The 20,610-nt window shown below is 43.3% G+C and overlaps 1 protein-coding gene across 1 annotated transcript; it reads right to left on the minus strand.

Moving 5' to 3' along the window:
• Positions 1 to 19,265: 19,265 nt before the first annotated feature.
• Positions 19,266 to 20,408, minus strand: LOC103697901 (mavicyanin-like). Its single transcript, XM_008779843.3, has 2 exons — positions 20,197 to 20,408; positions 19,266 to 19,594 (listed from the first exon to the last, which is right to left on the minus strand). The coding sequence occupies exons 1-2, from the start codon at positions 20,360 to 20,362 to the stop codon at positions 19,266 to 19,268; spliced, it is 495 nt and encodes a 164-aa protein (XP_008778065.3). The 5' UTR covers positions 20,363 to 20,408.
• Between the last annotated feature and the right edge of the window lie 202 nt (positions 20,409 to 20,610).

Raw genomic sequence — 20,610 nt, forward strand, 5'->3', positions numbered from 1 at the left:
CTCCGTGACACGCACAGGGACACCTACTACTGTGCCCTCGATACCTCCATCTCCCCGATGGACGGTACTATAAAACTCTTGAACAAGGCCAGGGTAAGTGGGAAGGTCCAAAGTGAGGAAGTACTCTAGGCCCTGGGCTCTAAGCCTATCACCTATGGTGAACCCTTCCCGGGAGAGATAGTCAAAGTCGACATACCTCCGGTGGTGACGGCCTTCCCGGCCAACGGCCTTGCGGGAACCGCCCTAGGCGGGGAACGAGCCGGAGGGTGGTTGCCTCGCGAGATCGTGCCGCGCCTTGGAGCGCCGCTCGGGACCGGCCTCGGGACGGGACCTCTTCCTAACCACGGTCTTACGAGGCATCTTGACCTAAACGGGAAGAAACACCTAAAGGACGGAGAAAGGTCGACGGAGGAGACTCGGGACGGACCGGAGACGACCTAGGAACGGACGAAAACCCTAAGAACCGGTGAAAAATCGATCGAACAGAGGTTGGAGACGATCGGGGACGACCTAGGAGTCGGCTCTAGGGCTTTTTGAACAGTGGCGGCTTGAAAGAAAAGTGTTTGCGAAACGACAAACCTAGGGTTAAAAAGTCGGATCCCGACTGCGAGTCGACTCCCCTGAGTCGCGAGTCGACTCGACCTCGAGTCGACTCCAGAATATGCGCGAGTCGACTCTCCTTATGCGCCTGTAGACTTCGAGTCGACTCCCGATAATGTGCGAGTCGACTCCCGCAAATGCGCGAGTCGACTCCCCCTTAGGAGCCGGCTCTGAAAACTTACTCGAGTCGTCTCTAACCTTGGCACGCACCTAAAAGTCATGCTATAACCGTGCCAAATGAGGAAAAATCACCTAATTGGGATCTGATTTGATGATCATTGAATAGAAACTCTATTTTAACCGCATTCTAATCATCAAAATCAATTAATCTAGTGGAACCTCCCACTAGGATGGATCAATCACTCCTAATCCCCCTCCTAAGCACGCTAAACCTCTCTTCACTTAGGGGTTTTGTAAAAATATCTGCTAATTGATTATCAGTACAAAACAAATTGGAGTGACACATCACCATTCAATACATGATCTCTTATGAAGTGATGTCTTATCTCAATGTGTTTAGTTCCTTGAATGTTGAATTGGATTTTTAGTTAGATTTATGGCACTTGTATTATCACAATTAATGGGGATTTTATCTTGTTTAATCCCATAATCTTCTAATTGTTGTTTAATCCACAAGATTTGAGCACAACAACTCCCGGCTGCCACATATTCAGCTTCTGCAGTGGATAATGCAACCGAGTTTTGTTTCTTGCTAAACCATGAGATTAGGTTTTCTCCTAGAAACTGACACGACCCGCTGGTACTTTTTCTATCAAGCTTACATCCAGCGAAGTCTGAATCTGTGTACCCTATTAAGTTTAGGCTAGATTCTTTAGAGTACCATAGCCCTATGTTCTTAGTTCCTATTAAGTATTTAAAAATTCTCTTAACTGCAGCTAGGTGTGATTCTTTAGGATTAGCCTGATATCTAGCACACATGCAGACACTAAACATAATATCAGGTCTACTTGCAGTAAGATACAGTAAAGATCCTATCATACCTCTATAAAGTTTTTGATCTACAGATTTACCTGATTCATCTTGATCTAATTTGCATGATGAGCTCATGGGGGTGCTGATTGACTTGTTTCCCTCCATATCAAACTTCTTGAGCATCTCCTTGATATATTTTGCTTGATTGATGAAGATTCCTCCTTCAGATTATTTGATTTGAAGCCCTAGGAAGTAGTTCAGCTCTCCCATCATGCTCATCTCAAACTCACTCTGCATCAAATCAGCAAACTCTTCGCAGAGGCGATTGTTAGTAGCACCGAAAATGATATCATCAACATAAATCTGTACTAATAGCATCTCCTTATTTTGCTTTTTCAGAAATAATGTTGTGTCTACATTTCCCTTAGAGAATTCATGTTCTAATAGGAATTTACTAAGTCTCTCATACCATGCTCTAGGTGCTTGTTTTAATCCATAAAGTGCTTTGTTCAGTTTATACACATGATTAGGGTATTGATGATTTTCAAAACCAGGAGGTTGTTCTACATACACTTCCTCATTAATATACCCATTTAAAAATATACTTTTTACATCCATTTGAAATAGTTTGAAATCCTTAGAGCATGCATATGCTAATAATAGTCTAATAGCCTCAAGTCTAGCTACGGGAGCAAAGGTTTCATCAAAATCTATGCCTTCTTCTTGATTATAACCCTTTGCCACTAGTCTAGCCTTATTCCTTATAACAATTCCATTTTCATCTAGCTTATTTTATATATCCATTTTGTACCTATAATTGGATATTCAGAAGTCCTCTCTACTAGATCCCACACTTTGTTTCTAGTAAATTGGTTTAGTTCTTCTTGCATTGCATTTATCCAATTTACATCATTTTCGGCTTCTTCTATATGTTTGGGCTCAAAGTGTGAAACAAAAGCTAGATGGTTATTCAAATTTCTAAGTGAAGCTCTAGTTCTAACCGGTTGAGATGGATCATCTAGAATGAGTTCCTTAGGATGCCCGTGAGCATACCTCCAAGCTTTTGTTAGCCCATGATCCACAATAGGCTCTTGGCTTGATGATGCTTCTTCAATCAATTTTTGATTATCATCTTGTAATCCCATCTCATCTATCTTTTCTTCAAGTATTTCAACATCATTATCAAAATTAACCTTCTTACTAGATGAGATGTCACTAGAGTCATCAAAAACAACATGTATAGATTCTTCTATAACTAGGGTTCTTTTATTAAAGACTCTATAGGCTTTACTAGTTGTAGAATAACCTAAGAATATTCCTTCATCAGATTTAGGATCAAATTTTCCTAGATTATCTTTCCCATTATTATGTACAAAACACCTACATCCAAAGACATGAAAGTAATTAACTTTTGGTTTTCTGTTTTTCCAAAGTTCATAAGGTGTTTTCTTTATAATGGGTCTTAATAAAAACTCTATTTAATATGTGACAAGAGGTATTAATGGCTTCTCCCCAAAAGTACTTAGGGAGGTTACTTTCACATAACATAGTCCTAGCCATTTTCTCTAGTGTTCTATTCTTCCTTTCCACAACTCCATTTTGTTGTGGTGTCCTAGGTGCAGAAAAATTATGGGTTATCCCCTTTTTACTACAAAATTCGTCAAATAATTGATTTTCGAATTCGGTACCATGGTCACTTCTAATGGCTATGACTGAAGACTCTCTAGCATTTGTTACTTCCTTATGGAACTTCTTAAACATAGAAAATGCTTGATCCTTATGCGCTAGAAACATGACCCATGTGTACCTAGAGTAATCATCTACTATAACTAGACCATATTTATTTCCACCTAGGCTTGTTGTTCTAGTTGGACCAAATAGGTCCATGTGTAGTAATTCTAGAGGCCTAGAAGTAGAGACACATTTTATGGATTTAAAAGAGTTCCTAGATTGTTTGCCAAATTGACATGCTTCACATATTTTGTTCTTTTCAAATTTTAATTTTGGCAAACCTATCACGGAGTCTCTTTTAACTAGTTTAGTTATTGTGTCCATGCTTGCATGACCTAACTTACGGTGCCATAACCAACTAGCATCATTATCTTTAGTTTCATTTACAACTAGACATTGGTTATGTTTGCAAGATCTTCTAGGTCTACAACATATACATTTCCACGTCTAATTTCTTTAAAAACTAAACTATTATCATTAGGATTTGTTATAATGCATAGTGATGGTTTAAACATAACATCATATCCTTTATCACATAATTGACTAATGCTTAACAAGTTATGCTTAAGACCATCAACATATCTAACATTATCTACAAAAGTAGAAGGGGTGATTTGAACTTTACCAATACCAATGATGTGACCTTGGTTGTTGTCTCCAAACGTCACAGCACCTCCCTTCTTAGCTTCAAGGGTAAAAAATTGATCTTTATCACCCGTCATGTGCCTTGAGCAGCCACTATCCAAATACCAGCAGTTTTTGTTGACTTTGGCTGCAAGACACTCCTACACAAGCAAATCATGTCATCTTAGGTACCCAAGTTTTCTTGGGTCCTTCATGGTTAGTCAAGTTGGTTCCTTTTGGAACCCATACCTTTTTAATTTTTCTTTTAGTTTTACTTTTCCTAAAATTACACATATTTGCTTTATGACCTACTGTACCACAACAAAAGCAAGTTATTTTCTTAATTTTAGTTTCCCCGGCTTTAACAAAGAAGTTACTAAGAAGTTTTTGTTTATTTCTTGGTTTATATTCTAAACCCGCTTTATTAAATACGGCTCGTTGATTATTAAGTATCATATTTAACTTTTCAGAACTATACGTAAACTTTTCAACTAAAGGTTTGTATTTTCCAAGTTCTTTAGTTAATGTTTGATTTTCTGCTTTTAAATCATTTAGTTCTTTTGTGAGATCCTTGTTTAAGATTTGTTTATGGTTTTTAAGTTCTGAAAGTTCCTTAGTTAGTTTTTCATTATCTTTCGTTAAGTTGTTAGTCTTCTTAATTAAGAGTTGGTTGCTTGTCTTAAGTTCTAGATTTTCTTTGGTAAGATTATCTTTATCCTTAATTAATGAATCATGCTTATGAATGTAAGTTTGGTTAGTTACTTTTAGTTCTCTGTTTTTAACATTTATATTCTTATATTCAATCATTAATTCATTAAACGCATCATAAAGTTCATCAAATGTAAAATCAAAATGCGTATCGGAAGTTACCTCGTTTTCGTTGGCCATGAAGCAGACATTGGCCTTCTCTTCTTGTTCTTCATCCGATGATGAAGATGATGCGTCGGAGTCCGATAGGGTGGTGACAAGGGCTTTCTTCTTCTTCTTGTACTTGCTGCCCTTCTTTAGTAAGGGACACTCAGCTCTGATGTGTCCCGGCTTTTTGCACTCATAGCACCCAATCCCCTCATTTTCTCTTTCCTTACCTTTGTCCTTGCGGTAGGAATTTGAGGGGCCTCTCCTTTGATGATAGGACTTCTTGTGGTTGATAAATTTCTTGAACTTGCGCACAAGAAGTGCCTCACCACCATCTTCCTCATCTTCTTCTTCTTCACTACTGCTACTGCAAGATAAATCTTTGTTAGATGAAGTAGATTTTAAAGCTATTACCTTTTTCTTATGGGAGGACTCTTCCTCGTTGTGTTGTTTCATGGTGAGCTCGTGCGTCATAAGGGATCCAAGAAGCTCCTCAAGTGGTAGCTTGTTCAAGTCCTTGGCTTCTTGGATTGCCGTCACTTTAGCTTCCCACGACCTTGGTAGACACCGAAGGATTTTCCTGACAAGCTCACTGTTAGTATAGTTCTTGCCAAGGCTTTTTAGGGCATTGACAATATCAGTAAACCTAGTGAACATGCATGTGATTGTTTCATTTGAATCCATTTTAAATAGTTCATATTTATGAACCAAGATGTTTATTTTGGATTCCTTGACTTGATTCGTGCCCTCATGGGTCACTTCAAGTCTGTCCCAAATTTCTTTTGCAGAATTACAAGTTGAAACCCTATTGAATTCATTACGGTCTAAGGCACAATAAAACACATTCATAGCTTTAGAGTTTAATTGTGCCTTCCTCATGTCATGTTCATCCCAATCCGTTTCTAGTTTGGGTACCTTGACACCATCTACATATATGGATGGGATGTATGGGCCATTCACTACAATGGTCCACATCTCATAGTCTTGGGCTTGGATGAATATTCTCATCCTAGCCTTCCAGTATGAGTAGTCGGATCCATTGAAGAAAGGGGGTCTCTGGGTGGACTGACCCTCAATGTGAGAAGATCCAAATGGGGTTGTCATTTTGATCTTTTAACTCTTGAGTGGAAGAGTTTTTGGCTCTGATACCACTTGTTGCCCAGATAGACAACCCAAGAGGGGGGGTGAATTGGGTTTTAAAATAATTTAGATGATTAAAACGATGTGGTTGATTAATTAAAAACTATTGCAAGTTATTTAATTAATGCTAAGTGCTGTGAGTGATGTGAGGGGAAGAAGAAGAGAGACAATCCAATGCAAACACAGAGTTTTATAGTGGTTCGGAGCTACCCCTTGCTCCTACGTCCACTCCCCAAGTCTCTCTTGGGAATTCACTATAACCCCCTTGGATTACAGCCGGTTGTTTTGCAAGCTCACAACCAAACTTGTTGTTTTACGAGCTCACAACGAACTCGGTCGGTTTTCCCAGGCTCACCGACTAGAACCAACCCCGATTGTTTTCCCGGGCTCACAATCAAACCCTTACACACGTTGGTTTTTAACTTGGCTCACCAACCAACCTTAATCCCCTTGATTCAATCCCCCAATTGAACCAAGTAAATACAAGTTACAGAAAGAAAACAGAAAATAAGCTTCTCAAAAGCAGATTTAAAATAATATAATCAAAGAGGAGTTTAGAAGCCCTCAAACGCTTTTAAGCTGGAGAAGAGGTAAGGCTTCTTGAACTCCGGTCTCCTCTTGAATGTGTAGTCGACTTGAATGCTGGAGGAGAAGGCTTTAATTGCTGGGAAGATGTAGGTGGAGCAGTAAATGCAGATCTTCCCTTTTTCGTTGAAGAGCACGTTGCAGAGCTTGAATCCTTGATTAGTTGGAGTGGAATGACTGTTCTCTACCTTGCTACAGTCTTCTGTGGCTATTTAAGCCAACCCCCACGGAAACTAGCCGTTACACTGCTTTTTCTGCCCGTTCTGCATACTCTGCGCAGCCTGACAATATGACCGTTGGTGGGTTGGAGTCGACTCGCGCGATCAGGAGTCGACTCGGCTGTAGCGGGAGTCGACTCAAGCTTTTCCGGAGTCGACTCGGCAACTGTTCTAAATTTGAATTAAAGTTGCCGTCACGACTGGGAGTCGACTCGTCTTGACCTGGAGTCGACTCGCCAACTTCTGGAGCTGACCTGGCAATTTTGGAGTCGGCTCATCCACTGAAGTCCGTGGATCCAATTTTGAATTTTGTCCACTCGAGTCGACTCGACTGTCCTTGGAGTCGACTCGAATCTCAGAGCCCGAACTCCCGATTCTCTGTCTTTTGGCTCATCCAGTCTTGGAGTCGACTCGAACTGTCTGGGAGTCGACTCGAATCTCAGAGGCAGTAACTTGGTTTTTTGTCTGTCTTGGGGTCGCGGTGTCTTGGAGTCGACTCGCGTATTGCGGGAGTCGACTCGAATCTCAGAGTCCCAAAAATGCTCTCTGACTTTTTTCTTGTGTTCCGCTGAGAGTCGACTCATGCTTTCTTTGGAGTCGACCTGCCAACCATCGGAGTCGACTCGCGTTCCACTGGAGTCGACTCGAATCTCAGACCCGAAAAACTGCTCTCTGACTTTTCTTTGTGTACCTCTTGGAGTCGACTCTTACTACCCTGGAGTCGACTCGCGCACTTCAGGAGTCGACTCGTTGACAGGTTCTGAGATGAGGCTTTCTGTTCTTCTTTCTGTTCTCAGTCGGAGTCGACTCGTACTAGTCTGGAGTCGACTCGAGCTCGTGCCAGTGAACTTGATACGCTTGGAGTCGACTCGTGATACTCGGGAGTCGACTCGAGTCTCAGACTTTGGTTCAGCAGACTTCTTAACTTATCCAAAATACTATGAACCAAAATCTAGAGACACTTGGCCAGGATTTTCACTGAAACACTCAATTGAATTCATTAGTAATCACAACATATACTCAAATGCTTTGAGCTCATCAAAATCAAATGGGGTTTTAATCAATCACTCCACAAATAGCGTCACTTTCAATAGTTTTTCTCATCCATTGGACACCCCCCATTGGTTAGATTTCAAAAACTAGCCGTTACTTACTGTTGGAAGGACAAAAAATACTTCTGCAGAACTAGCTGTTATGCTTCTGCCCGTGCTGGGGTCGACCCAAACTTTCCTGGGGTCGACTCAAACCACTGTTCATCAGACTTGGGGTCGACTCAACTTTTACTGGAGTCGACCCAACTTTCACTAGGGTCGACTCCTGCTTCACTGGGGTCGACCCTCTCAGAAAACACAGAACCTTACATTTCAGCCGTTTTTCACTGGGGTCGACTCAACACTTTTTGGGGTCGACTCAAGATACAGTGGGGTCGACTCAAGTTCCATTGGGGTCGACCCTCTCAGGGATTCCAAAGAGACAGTATTGAACGGCACAACCTTGGGGTCGACTCATGTTCAGTTGGGGTCGACTCCATTGGGGTCGACTCAAGCATTCCCGGGGTCGACTCCATCTGGGATCGACTCAAGGAAGGTTGGGGTCGGCCCTCTCAGTAAATTTCAGAGACTTGTTTTCTTGAGGCTTGAAGACGGGGTCGACTCAAGCAAGCTTGGGGTCGACTCCACTACTATTCATCCATGCTATTTTCGCAGAAATGTACCTGATGGTTCCATGATGTGTCGGGATCGACTCCACCAATCTTGAGGTCGACTCATTCCACACTTTGCTGCAACTTAAGGTTAGATTCATCCATATAATCAATGAAATATACTTCAAGCAATTTTGAATGTATGCCATGGTAGTGCTACATACTCTTAACAATGAAAATTACTATTTTTCCCTTAATAGTACGTTTCACTTGAAACTTTGCCGAATTAGAATTTAGAATTCACTATCCCTTTTCTATCGCAAATTTTATCTCATTATTAATCATTGAAATACATCTTGATCTTATTCTTCTAATGTACCGAGAGTGACGAACTCAGTAATGATGTATCATGTTAACTTGTAGTATTTAATTAGATATTCCCTCAATGGTTGTGTTAATCATCAAAATAACACGATCATCCTCAGAAAGAGATAATCATTGTGTAAAAAGAAATCATCTTGTTCTCTCTCTACTCCATCTCGCAGGGTCAGGTATAAATCACTAAAATCGGGACAGGTGGTATATTGCTCCCTGATCCTTTCAAAACCAATTACTTCAGTGCTCATCACGGATAGGAGGAAGATCCATCGACTGAGCGCATCAGCAGCCCTGTTCTCAACTCCAGCTTTATGTTTCAGTACAAAAGTATAGGCTTGCAGAAACTTGATCTATCGGCCGTGTCGAAGGTTCAGTTTCTTTTGAAAATTGAGATACTTTAACGCCTCATGGTCTGAATATAGTACAAATTCTTGCGGTAGCAAATAGTGTTGCCAATGTCGCAAAGTTTGTACTACCGCATAAAATTCCTTATCATAGGTAAAATAATGCAACCTGCCATCGTTTAATTTTTTGGCTAAAGAATGCGATAGGGTGACCTTCTTGACTTAATACGCCACCTATGCCAATGCCAGAGGCATCACATGCGACCTCGAATACCTTAGTAAAATCGGGGAGGCGCAAGACAGGCGCTTCGGTCATCCTTTTCTTAATTCCTCTAAATGCTTGGGATGCCGACTTAGTCCAGATAAAGTCTCGTTTCTTCATGCAATCTGTAATGGGAGACATTATTGAACTAAAATTTCTAATAAAGCGACGATAGAAAGTAGCCAGGCCATGAAAATTACGTACTTCTGCTAAGGACTTAGGCTCAGGCCAATCGACTATCGCGCGTACTTTTTTCAGATCCGCAGAGACACCCTTGGAAGATACTATGAACCTCAAGAAAGTGACGTGATCAGTCAGAAAAGCATACTTCTTAGGGTTTGCAAAGAAGCTTTCTCTTCGCAAGACATCACAAACCTGCCAAAAGTGTGAGAGATGGAGCTCTTGAGTTTGACTATAGATGAGGATGTCATCAAAATATACAACAACAAATTTATTCAAGAAAGGTCGAAAGATCTGTGTCATCACCCTCATAAAAGTACTTTGGGCATTTGTTAATCCGAAAGGCATTACTAACCATTCGTAGAGTCTATCTTTAGTTTTAAAGGCAGTTTTTCATTCATCCCCAGGACGAATCCGAATCTGGTGATACCCACTCTTTAGGTCAATCTTGAAAAATACTATAGCACCAGACATATAGTCTAAAAGGTCGTCCAGCTTAGGAATAGGAAAACGGTACTTAACCATGATTTTATTGATAGCATGGCTATCGACGCATATCCTCCAAGAGCCATCTTTCTTAGGAGTGAGGAGTGCAGGTACAGCATATGGACTCAGACTCTCATGAATATACCCTTGAGTGAGGAGTTCGTTAACTTGATGTTTCAGTTCAGTGTGCTCGTTTGGATTGAGTCTATGATGGGAAAGATTTGGCAAGGATGCTCTAGGAATGAGGTCAATTACGTACTGGACATCACGCATCGGAGAAAGTGTATCTGAAAGATCCTTAGGGAAAACAGAGTGAAACTCCTCCAACAGGGGAACTACTGCGGGCGGTTGCTCGAAATTTGACTCCACATTGATAACCCTAGCCTCAAGGGTGAACACAGGTGATTGGCTTTCGATATCTTTTATTACCTCTTTCGAAGTAATGATGTGAAGTGACTCATCTTTTCGTGGTGTAGCACCCTTCTTCTCAAGGCCGGGCTCTCTAGGAGGCAATGAATTCAGTATAATTTTCCGATCCTGGAACATAAAGCTATACGAATTTGACCGACTATGAAGTGTGACGTCCCTATCGTATAACCAAGGTCTTCCTAGAATGACTTGACCTACGTCCATCGGAAGGCAGTCGCACCAAATCTCGTCTTTATAAGATAGGAATTGAATCGAGACAAGGCATCTTTCTGATACTGAAATAGACGTCTTATCTACCCTGGCTACTTTATATGGATTAGGATGAGGGGTAGATTTCAGGCCAAGGCGAAAAACAACTCCAGATGCAATGGCGTTGATGCAACTCCCGCTATCAAATAAGATTTTGCATGTTTTACTATTGATCTTAATAAGCATGTAAAATAGGGAGGTTCTACGCCAATCTTGTTTGGTCTTTGTTTGGGCTAGAGTACATCTAACCACATGAAGCCTAGGGTTTTGGTCATTCCGATCAGTGGGCTCATATTGGGATGCAGGCTGGACAAACTCTAACCTGGTCTGTTCGTCTCCAAAGTCTTCTACAAAATTCTCGATGTTTGGTTCATAGACTTCTTCGACACATTTAGTCTCCTGGGTTCCTGCTTCCAGTTCAGTCATTAAATAGGTCTTGGCATTACATTGGGACGCGATATGGCCAAACTTTTGGCACCTGAAACACTGGGTTTAGCTTCTTGAGGGCGGGTTGGACCCTAATATGCCTTTTTCTTTATTAGTTGACGTACTTTGAATAGGCATCGGGAACGGCCTAGTCGGTGTTTGGCTAGAGCCGGGCTAGATAGGATGGTTGGAGAGTGGTCTGGATTGCGGGAGATAGCTTTGATTAGGTCGGGCTCCTGGGGGTATGGATCGAAAGTCGGTATGTCTCACTATAGGGATTCGTAAGAAACTATCCACATCTTGAGCCAACTGGTATGCTTGGCCAAGGGTGGTAATCTCTCGGAGGATTAATTCTTTCTGGATCTCCTCGCAGAGTCCTGCCCAAAACCTAGAAAGAGTAACAGTCTCCTCTTCGATTACACCGCACCTCATGTGAAACTCCTCAAATCGTGCAATGTAATCAGCAACGGTTGAAGTTCCTTGAGTTAATTTCTGCCACCTATCCATAAGGCGTTCTCGGTAAGAGAATGGCAGATACTTCTAATTCAGTTTTTCTTTCATATCCTCCCAGATGGTGATACGTGGAAGCCTCTGGGTCTCACGCCTATGTTCTACGTTATGCTAGTACCAGTGAGCTTGCCCAATAAGCTTTATTTTAGCAAACCGTACTTTTTGATCATCAGTCATTTTGTACCACTCAAAATAGTTATCCATGGCTGCTCTCCAATCAAGGTACACATTCGGCTCTAATTGACCAGCAAATGTGGGAGCATCTACTCGGACGGTACGAAGTAGTCATTCGTCAAGATCGCGCAGGTGATCAAGAGGAAGTTGGTTCCTAGGGAGATGGGGAAAAGCTACAGGTGGTGTGGTCAAACCAAACTCGGGATAAGTTGCGATTGGGGTTGACGGTTCAGGAGTTCTAGGGTGTTGCACTAGAGCACGGATCTCTCATTTGAATTCGTCTTGATCAGCTCGTAATGCAGCTAATTGTTTCAAAATATCTGGTAGAACTCTGGGGTCCATGGTGGGTAAAGGGGTCTGAGAGTCAGTGAGGAGGTACTCTCTACCACTACAGGTTGGCATGCAGGGACTACTCTAGTTGGTGATATGATATGCAATGCTACTAATGAACCCTAACTTACCAAATGCAATGCAAGACAACCTACTAATGCAATCTACTATGAATTCGAAAATCAGCAAATTTTCACAAAATAACTTAAAATTAAATATTACTAATTTGTACTTTGGTTATTTCAAAATTAAGGTAGAAAATTGGTCACTATAAGAAATTAGGTTGCAAACACGTATTACAGTCGTTCAAAGTTCGAAAGTAATCTGATCTATGAATGTTGAGAACTATCCTATCGCTAGGGTGTGCTAATTTAATATCTAGATTTATAGAGTGAATAGGACGGATGTGGGAATATATGTTCAAGGTTGCAAAAGATGACAGAAAAGTAAGTTTTCAATTATAGCTGTCATGCAAGAGAACTAGAACACAATTAGATAAACAAGCCCAAAGGAGGAAGAACCTATTACCTGTGGTGAATGCAGTCAACCGGAAGCGTCCGTTGTAGAATCTCGGACATGAAGTTGGCACCGGGCGGAACTAGCTGGAGCTATAGACCTGGATCTTCAGCACAAGAGCCTTCTGGATTTCTAGAATGGGCCGCAGAAGATGTTGGATCAGCCTGTAATAGGACCTGCAGCCGATTGCTTGGACTCTGACCCGCAGTTGAGAAAAAAGGGCTGGCAGCCTTGTGGGTTTGGGGTTAAGAAAGGGGCAGACTCCTGCTGTGTGGGCCTGGGATCAAAAGTGGAAAGAGTAAACAAGCATGCAGGCCGTGGGCTTGAAGAAGGGTTGTGGGTCTGTTGAATGTCCACGGGTAGTGTCAGCCTAAGAGAAAAGCGGAAGTGAAACAAGAGGGAACCGGTTCGAGAGAAGAGAGGGTTAGAAGGAGGGGGAAGGAGAAAGTGGAGGCGGCGGTCTGGTGTAGCGGCAAACGGAGGCGGCGGAGCTGCGGTGGCGTGTGTCGGCGTTGGAGTAGCGGCATGGCTCGGTGGGGAGGGAGAAGACGGTCTCGGGCGATCGCGGATCTCGGCGGCGGCAGGAAGCGGCTCGAATGGAGGCGGCGGCGACGGAGCGGCACAGGCAGCGAGCTCGGGTAGAATGCTCGGCGGCGGTGGTATTCGTTGGCGAGAAAGGCTCGAGCTTGGGTGGCGCGGTGGGAACCGAGTGGCAGAGTGGCGGTGGCGCAACGGCGGAGGAGCAACGACGGCCACGGCAGCGACGGCGGGGCGACGACAGCAGCAGCGGGGCGACAACAGCAGCAGCGGTGCAGGCAGAGGCAGATCTTGGCGACGGCGGCGGAGGCGGTGGCGACGGCGATGGCGGCAAAACCCCTTGGGTTTCCTTTCGGCAGAAATAGAGGTAAGTGTTTTTTTTTTTTTGGAACCTTATCGGGTTTGGATTTCGGTTGAAACCCGCTCCGATAACTGTGAAGCCCAGCACGTGTAGATCACGTGAATTTTTTTTTTAACTGTTGGACTTTTGATCCGAGCTAACGGGTATTAGGGATAACGGGTGTAGAACTTACCCGTTATCACTCGTCTTCAACCTCCCGATCGAAGCAGGAGGATAACCCGGGTTGCTCGGTGGTCGTTGCGGGTTGCTCGACGGTGGGCACGGCGGCGGCTGCAGGCGGGGCGGAGGACGCAGCGGCGGCTGCGGGCTTGCGATGACCGACACGAGGGCGGATGAATTCTGCAAGGATGTGGTGGCCGGCGGTTGTATCGTCAGATTCGAGGGACAAGGCCGCAAGGAGGGCGGTGACGTTCTTCTTCTTTCCGGTGACGGGAACCACTCGTGGCCCTTCGACACGCTCCGGTGTCCGTGGCCGGGGTACCGCATAGAGTTCGTGCGCCAACCAGAATCCAAGGATCCGGCGACGTTCGGCCATACACCGGCTGATGGTGGCTGCAGGTGGTGGAGGCAGCGGTGACGACTGATGGCGGTGGTAGGCTCAGGTGCGACGACGAGCGGGGAAGATCCGGCGCAGGGGTGTTCTCCTTTTGGCCTTCTGTGCGAGAACTGTGAAAGAAGAAAGGGGCAACAGAAGGTTTTTTTTTTTTTTGTCTGTTGTTTCTCGGTTTGGAATAAGTAGCCGGAAGAAGAGGAGAAGGAAGTGCCCAACACGGTCTTCACAGGAAGGCTTTGATGATCTGGATCGGACTTTGGCAACAGGGGCAAAGCCTTCGCTCTGATACCAAGTTGATGACGAACCAGGAGGTGGAATGGCTGCAGTGGTGATAAGTTGGTCTCTGAAATAGTGAACAGAGAATAGGGAGGAAGAACAAGAGGAGAGGAAGGGAGGGAAACAGTAGAGAAAAGGAACAGAAGAGGAGAGGAAGAACGAGAAGAGGAAAGAAAGAAGTGAAAAACGTGGGAAAGAAAATGCTTAATTCTTCATTAACCCTAATCAACATAAAAATCCCCTATAAATAGGGCCTAAATAAGAATAATTAAAATAAAACCCCCTTACACAAAATAATTCCCAATAAACCCAAAATACACAAATGAACCCTAAAATGCAAATAAATCCAGAAATAAAATAATAAAATAAACATGCAAATAAAATGGTGGCCTAGCTGATGTCCCCATCAATAATATATTACAAAACACAGTCAATATTTTTAACTAGTTAAAATGACTCAATCCTCCATACTCTTGCTGCACAACTCTGATTAATATTCTCCAAAATTTCTTAATGATTCCAGATCACCATTCTCTCTCTTTTTGTTTTTAATAATATCAAAGCAAAAATTTTATCCTTACTTTCCAAGCATACTAGATCAACATTAACCCTCCAAATAATTACCATATTTAAACTATTGTATGATCAAGTAATCAAATTCTAGATCTAATTTGATCTAAGCCAATGTTAGATTCCTTCGACAATTCCATTATACAAATTGATATTAACTTACTCAAGATCATATTCATCCACCTAGATTCTGTTCTTTTAAACTCATTTAGGCCTCTCATGAAACCCCACTAGCATTTCACCTATGGTGACACAAAATCTATGATTAACTCATAACCTTGATTTATAATATATATATATATATATATATATTTAACAAAAAAAATCCTAATAATCTGGTTCAAAGATTTATAGAAAATTCCACTAAGATATAAGCTCTATGATTTTACATTGAAATTAATTCTTCTAATAAGAAAAATATTGCAAACATTCATGATCTTGTAAATCGATTAGACTATCTGAAACAAAGAGACCAGACTACCTTAACTTAGAAGATCTACTCAAAACATAATAATTATATTAACTATTTCATCCTTTTAATAATAGTCTCCCTTTTTCTTCAGCTTTTTTTTCATTCTTAAGACAACTAAACAATTAACTACTCTAATAAGTGTTCAAATACCAAAAATACTATTACACACGACCTTGTAATTGATGAACAGACCCAAGATGATTATGGCCGGAAACCCGGCCTACAATAGGCACGACCCAACAGGATAAATAGTTTCGAACATGGCCCACAATGGGCATGGCCCAACAGGGTGAACACGGTCCGAGCATGGCCCACAATGGACACAACCTAATAAGGCCCAAACTCGGCCCATAATGGACAAAACCCAAACTCGATCCATTAATGGACAAGGCCCAATAGGGCCCGAAATTGGCCCATAATTGGCACGACCCAATAGGCCCGCATTTGCCCACATTGGACATAGCCCAATAGGGCTCGAACTAGGACCGCAATGGACATAGCCCAATAGGCCCGCATTGGCCCACATTGGACACAGCCCAATAGGGCTCGAACTCGGCCTGCAATGGACACGACCCAATGGGCCCGAACTTGGCCCACATTGGATATGGCCCAATAGGGCCCGAACTCGGCCCGCAATTAACACGGCCCAATAAGGCCCGAACTTGGCTTCACTGGCACGATCCAAAGGGCCCGATCTCGGCCCATAATGGGCCGGCCCAACAGGCCCAAATTTCGCCCACAAAAGGCATGACCTAATAGGGCCTAAAGTGGCTGAATTGGGCCCAAATTTGGCCCGCAATGGGCACGGATCAATAGGGCCAAAAGTAGCTGAACTGAGTCCAAGTTTGGCCGCAAAGGGCACGGCCCAACAGGAACCAAAGTGGCAGAACTGGGCTTAAGTTTGGCCCACAAAAAGCATGGCCCAACGAAGACCAAAGTGGCTGAACTGGGCCCACATTTGAATTGGGCCCAAGCTTGGCCCAATGCGGCCCGCAATGGGCACTCTTCTTCCCGACGCACTCAGGAACAGGAAAGAACAAAAAAGAAGAAGGAAGAGGGAAAAGAAGCCTCGGCGGTGGTCGGGCCTGGGTAACTGGAGGTCGATAGCCATCCAACCGTAGGGGCCGCCAGTAGCCGCTGCGGCGGCTGGCAAGAAGGAAGAGACGGAGAATAGTCTTGGTTTGGCGTTGGAACAGAGGAAGAAGAGCACCAACTTGGTTCAGCTAAAAGTTAAAGAGTAGAGGGGAAAGGAGCTTACCGGTGGTGGTGGAGAGGAGGGGTCTCAGTTGAGGGTGGCTCGGTCCGACGGCTTGTTGCGGCGACGATGGTCGAGCTCAAAACAGATAGAAGGAGCCTCGAAACTGGGCAAGGCTCGCGAAGAAGGATTCGGATAGCGCTCGGCCGGGGGGCACACCGGTCACCAAAAAAAAGGAGGATAACGAGGAAGGCGAGGGAGGAGAGGGAGAGATCTCGGCTGCGGTGCTCTCAGAGAGATGAGGGGAGAGTTTTATAGGGCTTCCGAACAGATAAGCCCAAAGATGGTTGCATCGGGCGCAAAGAACGTGGGCGGATAAGCACCACGAGGCATCCGGCGGCCGTTTTAACTCCCCACGGAGTTGGAGAGTTCAACTGTTGCGGAGTGGCCACGATTCCACGGCAGCTCTGCTCCTTGGAAGATGGAACATGGGTCTTTCCCTGTTCCAGTTTTGGGGCTAAGCCGCCCATTTTGGCCTATTCCGGCCAACTTCAGCCCATTTTGGCCTATTCTCACAAGTGTAATGAAGGCTTGAAGCGTTTTTTTCCCGAGTGTCCATGGCTCAAAGTCGGAAATGGGCAAGATGCGTGGCCTGCTCGAATACCGGTCAAAGGTCTCTGTCCAAACATATTCTTTTTAACAATAAAGCCATTCATAACAGTGCAAATTTTCAAGATTAACCCTCCAAATAAGAGCCAAATTTTCCACACGCCTCTTAGTTCAAGAGGGGAAGAATCTCTGCAGCAACTGCTCGATCTAATCAGCATAGTGAATCTTTCATCCTCAACGGACACACCGGTTTGGAAATGGATAGCTTGTAACAACCCAAGACCTCATCCAAAATGGCTAGCCGGAAGTTATTATTTGGGTTCCTTGATCATGTATAAGTACCCAAGATCTACCCAGCAACTAACCGATGTGGGACTAAACACACGCCCGCTGGGTCCTCACATACTCCCCCCGTTCAAGCCCTGACGTCCTCGTCAGGCTAAGGGTTCATATCCATTCAAATCTAATCACAAACACCACGATCGGCCCGTGGTCAGCCCCAATGGATCCGTGCTACAGTGTCCCCTAGTCCACATAGGTTATGGGCCGGGTCCGCTCTGATACCATTTGTAACAACCCAAGACCTCACCCAAAATGGCTAGCCGGAAGTTATTGTTTGGGTTCCTTGATCCTGTATAAGTACCCAAGATTTACCCAGCGAATAACCGATGTGGGACTAAACACACGCCCGCACGGGTCCTCACATATAAAAATACCATTTGCAGTCTACATCTTCTCCTCCATTCAGAAATACAAACGACCCGTGCGGGCGTGTGTTTAGTCCCACATCGGTTATTCGCTGGATAAATCTTGGGTACTTATACAGGATCAAGGAACCCAAACAATACCTTCCGGCTAGCCATTTTGGGTGAGGTCCTGGGTTGTTACAAATGGTATCAGAGCGGACCTGGCCCATAACTTATGTGGACTAGGGGACACTGCAACACGGATCCATTGGAGTTGACCATGGACCGATCGTGGTGTTTGTGATTAGATTTGAATGGATTTGAACCCTTAGCCTGACGAGGACGTCAGGGCTTGAACGGGGGGAGTATGTGAGGACCCGTGCGGGCGTGTGTTATTCGCTGGGTAAATCTTGGGTACTTATACAGGATCAAGGAACCCAAACAATACCTTCCGGCTAGCCATTTTGGGTGAGGTCCTGGGTTGTTACACAGCTGATCAAAACTTTTCAGTCAGAAACTCCTACAATTTCTTTTACAATGGTGGCATTTATCTACGTTTGCGAATGTTAACTGGAAGCTCCCATTGCCAGAGCAAGTGGAGATCTTCAATTGGCACGTACACCAAAATAAAATCCTTACCGCAGCCAACCTATGGAAAAGGAACATTCAAATTCCCTTGCATTGCTCTCTATGCACTCTATCATCTCTTGCTGCCATGCAAGTACTCCAAGCAAATATGGCAACAGATTAGCAACATAACCCATGTTCCAAACTCTGTGGAGAGACTATGGACGATGTGGAGGGAAGAACTACCCAAAGGATCGAATAGTGAAGCCTACATGGGACCGCGTGGTATCGGTAATGGGCTTGGATCGAAATGGATGAAAATTTTGCTTTGAGGCAAACGCTCAATCTAGAATCTTGAAGCAAAGCATCTTTCTGTTGGAAAACTGGACTTCCTTATACTCTGGCAAATTGAAGCAACCAATAGCAGAAGTCATAGAAAGGATTAAGTCTGAAGTCTCAGGTTCAGATTACTCTGAAAGACTTGGATGAAATAGGTTAGATGATTAGCACGCTAAGTCTCCTGTATTTCTGGATGTAACCTGAATGGCACTCAGACGGCATCTGTAACAATTTGCCTTATCCACGCAGGTTGGTATAACGGGCGACTTGCTTTATCTCGAAGCACAAGTCAATGTTACGCCAGCCTATTCACATGAGGTTGTACCTCCCATTCCATCAAAAAAAAAAAACATTGTCTTCCATATGTAAATATAACAAACACAAATTCAAAAGATGATAAGAAGATGAACATTTACTTGATACAATGAAACATCTCCTTTTTCTTTAAATAAAAAGGACAAACAGCAAATGGAGGTGAATAATCTCGTTCAGAGCATAATCATTGCAGCAACCACAACCATCAGGAGTTTGTACCTGCTTGAGATCTTTTTTGACAAGCCAGATGCTGGAGGGGTTGAAGGATTAGGGCTCTGTGCTGGTTGGACAGTGATGCTTGGAAGGATGGTGACAACAAGCTTCTGCCCCAAATTACAGTGATTTTCCTTTCCACACAGATACCATTTCTTTCCACCAGCTGTAAGGGTGATCGCATCATGACCAGATGTTAGAGCAGTACGTGTTCTGGATACATTGCATGCTTTGAATTCTTCCCTGCTAACTTCAATGACATTGTGATCTCCCAGATTGTACTCAAAAACTGCATAAAAGTCATGAGTATACCAGCTGATGTTAATATGTGATGAATATCTGAAAGAGATACAACCCGGTTTCCAGTATAGTTTGCCCATTTTGTTCAGGATATCAGCAGCTTATTGATGGTTTATCACATTATCACTTTACACGTTTTTCTATAGAGGACTTCACATTACGCTTATTAAAGATCATTCATGTTGATGAAGTACACAAATATCTTTTTTCAAGAAAAGAATTCTATGAAATTTCCTATGACGCGATCAATTTCCTATTATTGGCTGAGATAGAGCGCTACAAGAGTGATATGGGAAATATGAGAGTGTAGAATACGTTAAACAAAACTCAGAAACCGCTGAGATTCATTAAACTGTTGCGGTAATTTTGGAGAAAAGTAGGAGCCATCTATCTTCGTATATCAAATCTATGAGGTTTATATTAATATCACTTTACTGCAAGTAATGATATTAATGCAATTTATGATCATATTTGGCTGCAGTTTTTTTGTCTTTCCCTTTTGAGAAGAAAGATGGACAAAGCCCATAACATGTAGTAGTCGGCTGCATTTTGATCACATATTCAATAAAGCATGAAGATAATCTGGCTTACCAAGTGTATCACCAACTCTGAATTCCTTGCCCTCGGCCCAGGCCATATAATTTACTCCAGGAGCCCAACCCTTTTCATCACCAACAACATATTCTGCTGGCACAGCAATTGTTCGAAGAGCACTGATGATGATGGCAACAAATGCAAGCATGAGGTTAAAAGCCATTAGAGCTCTCCTTGAATATTGCTTGAAAAAGGCTTGGGCTCTAATACTCTTGTGTTAACCGGAGAGGCTGATAGAAAGAAAGCCAGAGACATTTATTTGTAGCTCTTAGCCCTTGACAATATTTGATGTTGTTGTCATCTTGGTAATTCAGCCGGCGGAGGTCCATATGCATACGATCAGTGCTAACTTTTTGCCAACTGGTGGTTTCAATATAAAATGGCAAAAATACTGATCCTCAAAAGAAAATA

Source organism: Phoenix dactylifera, unplaced genomic scaffold (assembly GCF_009389715.1).
Source record: "Phoenix dactylifera cultivar Barhee BC4 unplaced genomic scaffold, palm_55x_up_171113_PBpolish2nd_filt_p 000533F, whole genome shotgun sequence".
NCBI lineage: Eukaryota > Viridiplantae > Streptophyta > Magnoliopsida > Arecales > Arecaceae > Phoenix > Phoenix dactylifera.

Bases quoted from the DNA above. Each gene is read 5' to 3' on its own strand.
- LOC103697901 (XM_008779843.3), bottom strand. From the start codon at position 20,362: ATGGCTTTTAACCTCATGCTTGCATTTGTTGCCATCATCATCAGTGCT. The intron at 19,595-20,196 runs GTAAGCCAGATT...ACTTTTATGCAG, and splicing joins CAGAGTTGGTGATACACTTG to TTTTTGAGTACAATCTGGGA.